General features: G+C 35.1%; 1 protein-coding gene and 1 long non-coding RNA gene across 3 annotated transcripts; both read right to left on the reverse strand.

The window, feature by feature from the left end:
* Positions 1-332: 332 nt before the first annotated feature.
* LOC109160036 lies at positions 333-5,578 on the reverse strand. The gene is made up of 4 exons (XR_002050673.1): positions 5,413-5,578; positions 4,602-4,707; positions 4,003-4,081; positions 333-343 (listed from the first exon to the last, which is right to left on the reverse strand). It is a non-coding gene; the product is annotated as an uncharacterized LOC109160036 (long non-coding RNA).
* A 1,293-nt stretch (positions 5,579-6,871) lies between these two features.
* On the reverse strand, positions 6,872-11,248 carry LOC109160033 (calumenin). 2 transcript variants are annotated; one of them, XM_019308143.1, is made up of 7 exons: positions 10,596-11,248; positions 9,627-9,729; positions 9,443-9,508; positions 9,143-9,316; positions 8,954-9,050; positions 7,622-7,761; positions 6,872-7,304 (listed from the first exon to the last, which is right to left on the reverse strand). In XM_019308143.1, exons 1-6 carry the CDS (start codon positions 11,170-11,172, stop codon positions 7,633-7,635), a joined length of 1,146 nt encoding a protein of 381 aa, XP_019163688.1. In that variant the 5' UTR covers positions 11,173-11,248; the 3' UTR covers positions 6,872-7,304; positions 7,622-7,632. The 2 variants fall into 2 exon arrangements, with proteins under 2 accessions (XP_019163688.1, XP_019163689.1); XM_019308144.1 differs by having other exon boundaries at positions 7,618-7,761.
* Positions 11,249-14,946: the final 3,698 nt, after the last annotated feature.

A 14,946-nucleotide genomic window follows, 5' to 3' on the forward strand; every position in this document is an offset into this window, starting at 1 on the left:
CTTTTTCATAAGCTCTGATATCATAGGCTCTAATGTATATGTAATATATTTCGTGATTTAGTTATGAAAAATATTTTAGAAGATAGTTTACTTTTTTTTTTTAATGAATTATCTAGTCAAATTCTATACTATTATTAAAAACAAAATCCTCCTTTGTGTTTTCACGCCCAAACAATTAATAATTAATAATTAAAGAATAATAATAATAATAATAATAATAATAATAATAATAATAATAATAATAAAATACAAAAAGAATCTATAGTTTACTTATAATAAAAATGAGTTCGGCCTTGAAAAGGCTTTTAAAATATAGGTCCTTCAAACATCATGATGGAATTATCTTGCATAAAAGGAGGGGACATAGGGTAGAAAATCATGTAATATCATGTTTTAGTTAAGATTGGTTTTTACAATCTACCTTAAAATGTCATTGAGTATGTGCATTCCATCAGAGAGATGTGCAACATATCATCACATAAACAAAAATCAGGCAAACTAACATCTATGAAATAGTTTTCAAAAAAACATCTATGAGATATTCTTGAGACTTCTGAGGTATTCTTTTTTTTTTTTCAACATTTACAAACTATATGTAAATATCTCTTAAGTTTTCAAAGAAAAAATTTATAATGCTGCCGAGTACAGTGTTGTGCCTAGTTGCTAATTTTGTTTAACTAATGCATTTTGTAAGTGTTGAAACCCTAGGCATGTTAGGGGTGGACCCATTATGTTATAGCTTTTATGTATAAATAGTTGTGATCTGTATAGTATTAATGTGAGAAATAGATTACACCTTTCATTATTTAAATATGGTATCAGAGCCTAAACCCTAAGCTTATGGTATCAGAGCATAAACCCTAAAATTTTTTATTTCAATTTTCTTTAGCTCGTTGCACTGGTAGACTTTCAAATTCTTTAGCAGAGGTTTGTATGAAATAGAGAGCAAATGTCTCATGCAGCTTCTAAGTGATATGTACTCTACAATAGGACAACCCCTCATAATCTGCTTTACCAAACCTCCCCCACGAATTGGCATTTACTCAGAGACAGCTTCGCAAGACGGGGGAGGTTTACCAGTGTATTCCAACTAACACTTCCTTGGGAATAGAATACACAACTTCAGATGGAGAATAAAGTCAAATGATCTATCAATCCCAAACCTTAGCTTGGAAACATTCCTCTTAATGACCATATCTAACCAACTGTTCAACTTTGGTGTCAATCTTTCAATTTCAGAAAAACATACACTTAAGCTGAAATCTTCTGTAGAAGCCTTTTCAGCAAGGCATTGATTTATGCAACTTTCCATATGATCCAAAAACTTCTTCCCATGACTAAATATGAAATCCAGACCACATGTACAAAAATCAAAAGTAAGCTCAGCATTCGGGTATGAATGTCAAATTCCATACCACCTCTTGGATAGAATACTAGTACAGGTAGTATCTTTGATGGGTAGATAAGAAAGAACATCATGAATAACATAGTCAGGCACAAATGACCAACAGTCCACCATTTTTCTGTATAGGTATCAAATCTTACCTGTTACAGCAATGAAGTATCAATAAAACAATGTTGATTATTAATTTAATAACTGTTATATTTTTATCCAATTTCTGTCAAAAAAAAATATTTTTATCCAATTAAGTAATATATTACTTGTATAACATACATTTTTATATAAATTGTAATTAAAAAAAATAACTGTGTATTCAAAAATAATAATAATAATAATAATAATAATAATAATAATAATAATAATAATAATAATAATAATAATAATAATAATAATAATAATAATAATAATAATAAAATACATGTGTATTCAAATAATAATAATAATAATAATAAAATACCTGTTGAGGTGGAGGTGGAGACTGTGTGAGAGAGGCCGCAACAGAGAGACGACCGGAATGGCGAGTTGTCGCGACACAGAGGGAGAGCCTGCAATAGAGAGACGATCGGAATGGCGAGTTGTCGCAACACAGAGGGAGAGCCCGCAACAGAGACGACCGGGATGGTGACTTGTCGCGATAGAGGGAGAAACCTCAACAGAGACCACCGGAATGGCGAGTTCACGATAGAAGGAGAGGCCGCAACAGAGACGACCGGAATGTCGAGTTGTAGCGACACAGAGGGAGAGGCCGCAACAGAGACGACCGGATTGTCGAGTTGTCGCGACATAGAGGGAGAGCCCGCAACAGAGACGACCGGAATGGCGACTTGTCGCGACAGAGGGAGAGCCCGCAACAGAGACCACCGGAATGGCGAGTTCGCGACAGAGGGAGAGGCCGCAACAGAGACGACCGGAATTGCGAGTTGTCGCGACACAGAGGGAGAGGCCGCAACAGAGACCACCGGAATGGCGAGTTCGCGACAGAGGGAGAGCCCGCAACAGAGACCACCGGAATGGCGAGTTCGCGACAGAGGGAGAGCCCGCAACAGAGACGACCGGAATGGCGAGTTGTCGCGACACAGAGGGAGAGGCCGCAACAGAGACGACCGGAATGACGAGTTGTCGTGACAAAGGGATAGCCCGCAACAGAGATCCCCGGAATGGCGACTTGTCGCGACAGAGGGAGATGCCGCAACAAAGACGTTCGGAATGGCGACTGGTCGCGACAGAGGGAGATGCCACAACAGAGACGATCAAAGTTGTCGAAACAGCGAAGAAGAAAATCAAGAAACGACCGAGGGTCTAGGCCGCATGCACTTTAGTGACAATTAGTATGGTTTAGGAGGAAATAGTTGGCTTGTTTTAAAAAAAGTTGGCTTGAGAATTTAGAAGTTTAGGGGGGTTTAAGGAGAATACGGCAAATTATTGTATGAAATTTTATTTTATTATTTAAAAGTAAGAGATAGGAAAAATAATGAATTTTATAATTAATTAAAAGATTTGAATTAAATAACAAAAATAAAGAGTTTTTTGCACTTTTGGTCCCACGACTATGGCGTCTCTATCAATTTTGATTTACAATTTTTAAAATTTATAAAATTGATTCTCGACTATGACTTTCTTAGCAAATTTGGTCATTTCGGTGCATTTTTCGTTCAATTTTTACCGAAAAATTTTACTCCCCATTTTAACATGGGTAATATTGTCTTTCCATCACACAAATTAATGACATAAATAAATAAATAAATAAATAATTAATTAAACACAGCAAGTGGTACAGTGATTGAAATTAAAAGTCTCATTAATTTCTCAATAATTTTTTTGCCTAAAATTTCAAAATACTGCAATTAGGCTAAAATCGGTAGAGTTTAGGTATGAGGAAAATATATGATAATGAAGAAAAAAATAATTTTATTAAATGTAGATAGGTTTATAAAGTTTAAATAGAGAGAGAAAATATTCAAAGTTGTTAGAAAGAAAGTTTTGAAATTTTGGAGTTGATGTAATTGCGTAATCTTAGGTGTTTACCATGTGCGATAATCAAGTTGCTCGCAACTTGAGCTTTTGATGTTAACTGATAACTAAACCACATGCAATTTACCTTAATTTCGATGTTAAAGCGGTAACTAGGAGCTTTGAACTGGGAGCTTTTGCCAGGAGTTTTATACTCCTATGCACACCTTATTGATTCTTTGAACTGTGAATTATTATTGTATAAATTGGCAAATGAATATAGTGGAATAGGCATCAAGTTATCAGGGAAATTTTAAGATGGAGGTATAAGCACACAACTCCACTTAGCGTTGGGTAATATTCCATAGAAAACGACACCATTATAAGACTATCTATATTTTATACTTATCTCCAGGGAAGAAACTAAGCCAATTGCTGCTTGTCAGATCTTTTAAGAGAAATCACCCACCCATTTGACATACTAATGTTATTATAATTGATATAACTTGAGTATTATGCTCGAAACGAGATCTTAGACCTCAAAGAGTGACAATATAATTTTTTATAAATTTTAGGTAAAACTCAAAACTTCTAATAAAATTAAAAGAGACATGCATCATCTCATCAATATTCATGGATATACCCCGTACAATTAGTACTACATTCAAATAGCGAAGGATATAACATAGCTAACATTATTATTACTTGATATTAACCATACCATTGATACTTGGGAGAAGAGATTAATAGCGCAAATTATGCCGTGAAAACGTGTTCACCATACCTGGTGAACACGGTCTGAAACGGCTGCATTTTTACGGAAAAAAAATTTAGTTAATGTGCTTTTAACGGCGTTTTGCATTCTATATTCAGATTATGAATTTACATTTATGAAATTATAAATTTTCTGTGAGATTATGAATTTACAATTATGTAATTATGAATTTTCTGTAAATTCATAATCTCATAATAGAAAATTCATAATTTCATAACAGAAAATTCATAATCTCATAAAAGAAAATTCATAATTTCATGTCTATACATTCATAATTTATGAGTGTTTAAGAAGCTTGCGCGAGGAGGAAATGAAACCACGAAATGTGAAAATGAAGAAGAAAAGTCGTGCTGTTAATTTTTATTTTTTTTTAAAAAAAAAAAAAAAGAAGAGAAGAAGAAGAAGATAACGGTGGCATCCTTACCGTTTGGACCGTGTTCACCATCCATGGTGAACACGGTTCCATGGCATAACGATTGGATTAATAGTTGCTGGGTAAAGTGGGCTGTTCCGACGACAAGGTTTGGATACAAGATACACGAGCAATAAACTCTTTGTCCTTATCTAAACTGGACATAACCTGTGATGGATATATTAGGAGAATGGTTTCGGGGCAATCCGACCCGGGGTGGGGGCGTGATACGAGAGGCCTTGGAGACCCCAACGGGGTCCCCGGCGTGGACCTCGGGTGGGGCCTGCTATGGGGACCCCAGTTGGGGACGACCTCAGAAGTCGGCCAAAGAGGAAGGAGGCAGGGCGTGTCGACCTTCGGCTCAAGCTACTCTCTTTCGTTGACGAAGACTCGCAACTCAGAGAGTGGGAGACTCATGATGGATATATTAGGAGAATGGATGCGGGGCACAATCCGACCCGGGGTGGCGGCGTGACACGATGGGGTCCCCATCGTGGACCTCGGGCAAGGACTACTGCGTGGACCTCGGGCAAGGACTACTGCGTGGACCAAGGACTACTGCAGGGACTACTGCGAGGACCTCAGTTGGGGACCCCACCGGGGCCTCCCCGCGTGACTTGGTCAACTAAGATCCAACCGCCCGCCCTATTCTCTTGGGATCGGTTGGGAGAACTATTTAGTATAAAAGGGCGCATCCTTGTCTTGTTAGGACATCTACTTCCTATTTATTATTACCATATTTACCTTGTAATTCTCCTGAAAACATTATCAATACAAAGGTGTCCCCGCGACACGCATTCAACGTCTTTCCCAATCTCTTATCTATCGGGTTTAGTAATTCGGATCTACCCCGAATTAATTAAATCCATCAACCTGTGTTGTCAATCCAATTATTGCTTCTATGCCCCCATCACCAGTCTTGTACAAATTAGCGCCGTCGACTTGATTAAATGGGGCCGCTAGAAACCAAATCGGCTTACCCCACCCAAAATCAATCTCATGAAATGGAAAGCCGCAAGACTACTGATGCCGAAAAACTTAATCTTATTATCAACACCAAAAGCCAAAAGCTGCTATCTTTTCTATTTCGGTCGTCAACCCACCTTGATCTTCAATTTTGCTCACATGCTCGCCCGTCACATGGGCTGGGAAGGATCAAAATCCATTGGATAGGGATCACACGGAAGCAGCTGCCGGAGATGGTGAACCCGGCCTACAGATCCGGGGTCGGAGCAAATCAGACAAATCATAGTTTGTTACATTCGCCCGCACAAAATCCACGCCCTCGTCGTTGCACTCGATTGTCATTCCATCTTTCACCCTTCCGGCCACCGGGTAAAAGACGGACAACGTCTTTGACAGTGATTGTTTCAGCTCATCATAGTCGTCGCCGCCGGAGTTGTAGAAGAACAACATCGAGGTGTAATGAGTTCCTTCCATTTGATCAATCTTAGAGAGCTTATAGTTTCTCAGGGAATGAGGAGTTGGGGAAAATGGCCTCACATTCTCTCTCTCATGAATTTCAACATTTAGCGCCATTGTCAGATTCTTTGAATTTTGAAATATAGGCTAGCTTGTAGATGGTAAGAGAGCCACAACTATTTATAGCGAGCTGATTATTTAGTGTATGCATGATTCACATGGGTTACTAATTAATAATTCTTCTCCATGTGCATCATTCACATGGGTTACTAATTAATAATAATCTGTGAATTGGAATAATTTACATAATTATATCAACGTAATAATATGTGAATTTGGGTAATAATCTGTGAATTAGAATAATTATCATAATATTTTAAATCTCTATTAATTCTTCCAAAAGGTTGAACTCCAACTCGCCAAGGATGTAAATCATGGTAACTCAACTGAAAATGAACCACAGAGCCAGAGTGAGAGGATGTAAATCATAGTGGTAACTTAACTGAACATGAGGCTAGACTTGATCCCTAGTCACCCTTTTAAACTTTCACCTGTTCCATTAATTATGGATGTAATATGTGTATTATCAATTTCCTTAATTGATTAGATAAAATCTATAGTAGGAATAATAACCATAATTTTTAAGATTTTATTCAAAAATAATCAAAAGAAGTGCATAGGTGATTGGTATTATTTAAAGTAAAAATATATAAAATCTTTGTACGAAGGCATTCTCTATGTTTAATTACTATAATAAATTTAGGTGTTACATACAATTAGTAATTACTACGAGTTATTTAGATGGTAAATAATATATGGTATTTACCTATATAGATTACCATAATTTTGAGAAAAAAATCCAAAAAAAAAAAAAGTAAATTTGTGACGACCCAATATTATTGCACGATATGTAAAGTATGATATTTTAATTCAAGCTGAAACACGCTAAAAATCAGCAATAATAATCTATAGATTACAAAATGGTTTAGTGTGATATTGAACAAGTCCTACCAATCAACTGCAAACGATATGGAAACAAGTGTTAAAGCGACAAGTTTGATTTTAAATTACTATCTACCCTGTAATCACTAATCATTTAATCCTCCCTACTTAGTTTCCTCTCTACACAATCAAAAAAGTCAACAATCTGCAGTGGCAAATGAAACATGAGAGGGATGATCTCAGTGGCACGAAAATGGCTAACAAAAGTTACCACCATTTTTAGTAGTCGATAGATATCCGGTGCAGCGTCTGGTTGCTTACAAACACCTCCACCACTTCGATAAATATCACAAATACGCAATGTACGAGACTGACTTCACTTTGAGCACCTTACTACAACCCTGCAAATATAAACCAAAGCCGTCAACATCAAATATTTTGCATCTTTGCACGTAAAGTAAAATAAGCCAATGATCCATTCACCTATTTGAATGAATCAAGAAACTGGACAGAATTTCTAGATCCAAGTATTTCTCCTAGCCGTTTAAAATACATAGAAATAGGGAGGAAATGAGTAAATCACATCCCAGGTCTTTGCTTGAACCGAAGTGAGTGGTACAAGTATAGGGCTGCATTAAGTCTTGCCACTTTCAGCTCTCTATCATTAGTGGAGTAATTGTTAATAACGATTGTTTGAAAGAATTAAAGTCATACTCACATAGATGTGAGCTAACGGAACTCATCGTGGTACTCTTCATAGTCGCTTTCTTCATCTTCATTGAATATTGCACTATAGAATACATATGGACTGTCAATCATCTCAGACAAAGTCAGACGTCCATCTTTGTCCGAGTCAGCCTGTTGGCATTATGAGTACATAAATCAAGATCAAAATTGTCATTACATCATTTCTAATTTGTAAGACTGAAGAAAATTTCCACAAGCACATTACTACAAATTACTAACAGAAGGCAAATAGGATTAATAAATTAAATTTTTTTTGAGAAACTTTCAATAATGTTCACATTGCTGTTTGATATTTCAATGTGAAGGATCTGTCTGCTCCATAAACAAAAAAAAGTACATATTTTGTGCCCCCCTCTGCCTATTCTTTCCTCAAATAGAATTTTCACTTTTATGGTTCCATGCCCTTTTTAGTTAGACAATCAACATGGATGAATTGATGAATAGTGAAAAAAGAGTACTTGAACAATTTAATAATTGAAATAAAAATTTCAGAATACAGAAACACAAAATTCAAATGAATTGGGCAAAACTCATAGAGTCTAATATAATAATGAATTCTTTCCACAACAGCAGCAATGTAGAACAACACTGCGAATGATTCTTTTCATCAAACAAAATCTTTAGAAATTTTTGGCACACATAAAAGAGGGTGGACTACATATGAATGAGTTGATAATATCTCACAACCTAATTACCTAATTAGGTGGTCCTTAAACTTCATTTACCACTAAACAACACAAGTAACATTATACCCAAGAATTATTGCTTAGTATATGAAACAGATTAACAAGACACCCTATATTGAGAAATTGGGAGCTTTTGCCAGGAGTTTTATACTCCTATGTACACCTTATTGATTCTTTGAACTGCGAATTATTGTATAAGTTGGCAAATGAATATAGTGGAATAGGCATCAAGTTATCAGGGAAATTTTAAGATGGAGGTATAAGCACACAACTCCACTTAGCGTTGGGTAATATTCCATAGAAAACGACACCATTATAAGACTATCTATATTTTATACTTATGCCCTGTCCAGGGAAGAAACTAAGCCAATTGCTGCAGGTCAGATATTTTAAGAGAAGCCTATAATGTACCTCTTAATTCAGAAATAATATCTAAGATCTCTTTTCTTTGATGGAGCGATAGGAGGCTATTGCCACAGTTAGAAGGAGGAAAGAATGGTTAAAGAAAGTTGATCTTTAATAGGATGGTAGATCCGTAGATCTTTGCGTGTATATACTTTCATATTGCAATTTAAAATGAGTTAACTACTTAATAATCATTGTCAGCAGACAACTACCTGTTGTATGATGTAATCAGCCTGTTGCTTAGCATAGTAACGCTCCGATGGATGAAGTTTTTCAATTATAGGTAGTAATTCCACATCAGACAAAAATCTGCAATGCAGAGAAGGTAAATGCATTTGTTACTCTTTTTAATATTAGATCAATAATAGAATCAGTCTTAGAAAGGATATAAGGCTAATCACCCATCGCCATCTTTATCAAGCTCATCAAACAACTTTCGAGCTGGAGTGCTTCCTGAATCATCAGAATGGTGCGAAGTATTGTGACCCTCCTCATCATAGTTTCTTACTAAGTCGAAGAGCCCATGGAAAAACTCATTGAAGTTAACTTTCCCATCTTTGTCACTATCTCTCTCCCTGAAATTGAGAAAAGACAAAGGGTATCATATCACTGTAATACCCAAAAAAAAAAAAAAAAGAAAAAAAAAAAAAAACTAATTTCAATCATCAAATGAAAATGTGCTTAAAAGAAAATCATTGCACCTTATCTCTTCCTTGCACAACCATAGTAGTAGCTTTGGGTTGGTGGAGTCTGCAGGGTGCAGAAAGCTACAATATCACAGTAGCAAATAAAATTAATGGAAGAGACAAAGACTAGAAACAAAATTGATTTAGTGCCATCTATCTCCACTTTCAGGCTACTTCTGCGAGGGAAAAAAATACTTACTCATTGAATTCTGTAATATTTAATAGACCATCGCCATCCATATCTGATGCATTAAAATGCTCTTCTTTCCACCAGCCCATGTCATACCCAACTGAATTGCTTTCTGGTGTATGATGCATGCACGAAACACAATGCAAACTTCATCAACTTTAGGAAAGGGAAACATAGCATCATAATTGTTACAGCCTACGGGAACAAAATATAAATGCTAGTGTTGCTTCATTAAAGCTGACTACTGAATATTGTACAAACAAGAGCCATTTGTTTAACCTCTCTATAGTTTAATGCAAAACCTACCATTTGACAGATAATATAAATAGTACTAACACTTTAAATGCAGAAAGAAGATGACATTTAACTAATATCTTATCTGTATGCTATATGAAGAAGTTCACCATAGCACAAACAAGCTTAACTAGGTCAAGGTTTGGCAAAAGAAATATCAATTATCATATGAACCTCCAGTAGGGCAAAGATTATGTTCTAGAGCTTTATAACCGGAAGGGTTGAGTTTATATTATTATCATGAAAAATTCACTACCATCAATCTAGAATTGATCTTTGATCTATTAACTTTAAGCAAATTTGTTCCACTTCCAAGCACACATTGAACTGTTGCAATGGGGAAAATATTTCTTAAACCAAATCCCAGTACTAAATTTCAAAAAACCCCTCTAGGGCAATATCTGGATTGTGTAAGTGCCTTGTTTAGTTTTGATTGAAGCAGAACTCATCCTGATTGCTATTTGTCAATTCAAATCAGCTTCTTTCCTACTAGATCATGATCCTCTAGCTCACTATCACTCTTTTCTCACAAAGACAATAGTTCTTAACAAAATTATTCAGGGGATAAAGATAAACCCCAGCTCATTCACAAGAGGCAGTGAATTGAAGGAATTAGATCTAAAAAAAAAAAAACAACAAATGCGGCGAATCAAAGCAACATTGAGGTGTGTTAAGTGAACTGACCCGATTTTTGCACCCATGTGGGAGGCTCATACTCGGCAAAAGAGACGAAGCCATCGCGGTTCTTGTCGTGAGTCTCCATCTCCCTCTCGGTCCGGTGCAGCACATCCCTCCTGCTCTGCTCCAAATTCCACTGAGTCAACTCGCGCTCACTCACGTACCCATCCGGCGGGTCAATATCAATCTTAGGGAACAGCATCACCAGCCGATTAGTCACATTGAACTTCTCCTCGTCATTGAGATAATCCTCGGCGTCAATGAAGTCCTCCCACTCCGGCTGCGCCTGCTCCCCGGGGGCGTGTTCCTCGCTGGACTTCAGCTCCGGGTGGTGCGTCTCTATGTACATCTTCTCCCACTCCTTGTCCTCCCGCTTCCGCTCGATGTCGGCGACAATTGGGTCGAAATGGATACGGTCATGGTGGTGGAGGTGGCCGTCGGCGGGCGGAGAGAAGGTGAAGTTGGAACGGAGCTTGAGGCGGCGGTGGCGGCGGTGCTTGTTGCCCTTGTTGGGAGATTGGGAGATGAGCAGTAGGAGGAGCACGGCGATTGTGATGTACACGATTACGGAGGCTTTACCCATCTCCCAATCTACCACTGCAAAAGCTGGATGTGAGAAAATTACTGGGAGATCTGCATATATATATATATATATATATATATATATATATATATATATATATATATATATATACACAGATATATAGAGAGAGAGAAAAGATATTATATATTACGTGAACATGTAGAAAGAGAAAAGGCAGAAAGGGATGAGTAGACTAATGTGAAAGTGATAAGGACTCTGGTAGTTTGGGTTTTGGACTACGTTAAATTCACACTAATCTTATGTTAATTTTGGATTTTGTTCCCGTGAGAGAAGAAGAGTTATTACAGGTTTTGTAGTTTGGGTTTCAGATGATTAGATCAAAGACAAGTGAATCGAGATTCGAACTCATGACTTTTGATACGTGATTAATTTTGATATTCAATTAAATTATGTATTCCGTACTAATTAAAAGTTTAAATTGATAGTTGAATTGCACATATATATTTATAAATTATATGTTTAACATAGCTTTAATACATGAAGTCGTAAATGCATTTGATGTGATTAAAGAATCAGTAATAATTACATCAAGGAGAAACTTGTCAAAGTAGTAGTTATAACAAATAGTATCTTGAATTAAGTAAAATATTTTCTCCAAAATTACTATAAGCGAGAAATCGGAGAATGGTCATTCTAGTCTCTCAATTATATTAGAATAGCTCACTCAGTTCTTTAATTATACATGTGAATCCATTTAGACATTTAGTCCCTAAATTGTTTGTTTAGTGATCATTTTAGTCTCTCACCTCAAATAGTTGTTAAAATTATTGATGATGATAATATGTAAATTCATTAGTTTTCTCTTAAAGTGCATGTAAAAAATGTGAGAAAAACAAATTTTAAGTCAAAAGTATCATACATTAACATTTACCAAGACTATGTGGTCTAATGGTATCCGAGTTGGACTTTCATTTGGAAGATTGTGAGTTCACGCCTCAGTTATTGGTTCTTTGTGTTTCAGTAGGTTGAGAAAGTATATGAACAGATACTACATTGTAATAGAGCCAGTAGCATTCAAAAATCATACATATTGTAATAGAGCCAGTAACATTCAAAAATCATACATTAACATTTATTTCAATACTACTTGACGAATACAATTAATCCTAGAGCTAATTGTTTTCAAAATGATTAAGGTAAGCAAAGAAAAAACTAGTAATAAAGTGAAAAAAAAAAAAAAAATTGTAATACTTTTAAGTCAAATAAATTTTGATTCCCTTCAAACAAATGTGTACATCCTAGTTAATTCACATTTGTAAGAGTGTACATTCGGTTAACCAAACTAAATTAATCGAAATTTCTAAACTTTTAACCATTAACCGAACCAAAAAATTTTATTAACGAATTAACTGAATAAAAGAAAAAGTTCGATTAATCAATCAATCAACCAATAAATATAAATTTTTAATTAAATTTAAAAATTCTTAAAATTATAAATAAAAATTAACATTAAATTTACATCAATACCTATAAATTAATATTATTTAATATTTATGAATAAATTGTGTGTGTGTGTGTATATATATATATATATATATATATATATATATATATATATATATATATATATATATATAATACTAATAAGGTTTGCAATATAATTGGCCTTTTTTCATAGCTGCAGATGGCTCATTAATTTTCATTATTTAGACCCCGACCTTTTTTTTTTTTTTTTGAAAATAAAGAGCTAATTCATTAATCATAAAATTGAAACAGTTACAATAAAGATCCATAGAATGATAAAACATTCTTTACAGTCAGACATATAAACAACTTTCCTAGCAATGTTAAAAAAAAAAATTGAATCGCAAACTGTGTTACAAGATTAAAGCTGAATTCATTGGAGGGACTTGAAGCTTCTTTGATGTTGTTAATGATCTGGCTATCCAAGACTGACTCTGTTTGAGAAGTCTTAAATACCACATGAGTAATTATTGCAGCTCTTATGTCCGTAGACAATATCATCATTAATCTGAACTGCATATCATGGTTCAGATCTTTTTCGTTGCTCAGGATGAGATAAACATACACCATGATCAATTAAATCGTTTCACCTTAATGAAAAAGAACTCGCCAAAGAAACGAGAGGGAATAACTCGCCAAAGAGTAAAAAACACAGATCTTTAGATTAAAAAAAAAAAAAAAAAAAACAGAACTCAACACCTTCTTTTGTCAAGAAAACACCAGGCCTTCTTGTCCTTGATCAAAGCACAGAACTTCTTGTCCTTTTTCAGAACTCAAAGCCTTCCTTACCTAGATTCAAGAAAAGAACACTGCCATAGTCTTCTTTTCCCTTTTTGTTGAAAAATAAGCATTGACAATGGTGGGGGGCTTCTTGATTAGATCTGGTGGTGGAAGTTGTGAAACTAAAAAACAAAATACAAAGGAACTACGGAAGTATGAGACCACCGGCCAAGGACAGAGTCAGCCAGAGGCCGGCGGCCACACTACAAAGGAACAGCGAGAAGTAAGGTTTGGGAGGGCAGAGAGGTAAAGAGGTTTTTTTTTTTTTTTTTTTTTTCAGTTTACGGAGGTTTTTCAAAATATGCCGAACGAACACATTTTTTATCCACCAGACCCTTTTCTTCTTCCATTTTGATTCAACAATTATGTACATTCGGAACAAAGGATTTTTTTTTAAGAGTTAAGAGTTTATATGTATTATGTTAAGAGTTTATGTGTATTATGTATTATGTATTATGTTAGATTATTTGTATTATCCTTTCAAAAAATATTATGTGTGTTTTGTTATACAATTATGTATATTTTATTATACAATAATGTACATTCTATTATACAATTATATACATTCGAAACATGAGAATTTTTTTTTTTAAAGTTAACAGCAGACACGAGAAATAGAATTTCAAAAAAAAAAAAAAAAAAAAAAAAAAAAAAAAAAAAAAAAAGTACAAAACGATGTCTCGCATTGTGCCTGTGCACGGGCCCGTGCACGATATAATTTGCCACTCAAGAGGCGAACAATGCATTGTGCCTGTGCACCATATAATTTGCCACTCAAGATAGAATGGATGAGAGTGTCTTCTAGAAGGTGCAATTTATATGCCATGGTGACTTGCCTATACGGTTGAATCACGTGTGCAACGCACAATAGTCGCTTACGAGTGACACTGAGATTCGAATTCATGACCTTAGGTCTGGCTCTGATACCAAATTGAAGCATATGCTCAATCTCAACTAAAAGTTTAAACTGATAGTTGAATTGCACAGTAATAGCTATATGCTCATACCAACTAATAAATTACCAAAAGACTATTAACAACATATCATTTTGGTATAATTGCGCAATTTTACGTAATTTGAGAGGTTAATTGTATTTTTTTTTAATTCTGTAACCTAATTGCATTTATATATTTAATTCACTAACTATTTGACTCTATTTCCGTTAAGTCTTCACTTCTCCTACATGATATTGAATAGATTTTTAAGAGTAAGGCTATCAATGATTTTTTTTTTCTTAATTTTTTCTATGACTTGAAGGAGAGAGATGGTGAAATGGGGGAGAGAGGATTGAGAAAAGAGAAGAAAATTAACTTGCAAGAAGTAAAAATTTTTGTAGGCCCTAAACTTTTTTTTTTTTTGGTTTAATTCGCATGGGTGAGCATATAGAACTGTTTTCATTTTTTTTTTCTTTTCTCTCTCCTCTCTCCTCTCTCTTAATGGCCAAAAAAAATAAAAAATTGATCCATTAAGATTGCTCTAACACCATCACAAACAACCAAGAAAGCTTGA

This window comes from Ipomoea nil, unplaced genomic scaffold (genome assembly GCF_001879475.1).
Source record: "Ipomoea nil cultivar Tokyo-kokei standard unplaced genomic scaffold, Asagao_1.1 scaffold2845, whole genome shotgun sequence".
Lineage (NCBI taxonomy): Eukaryota > Viridiplantae > Streptophyta > Magnoliopsida > Solanales > Convolvulaceae > Ipomoea > Ipomoea nil.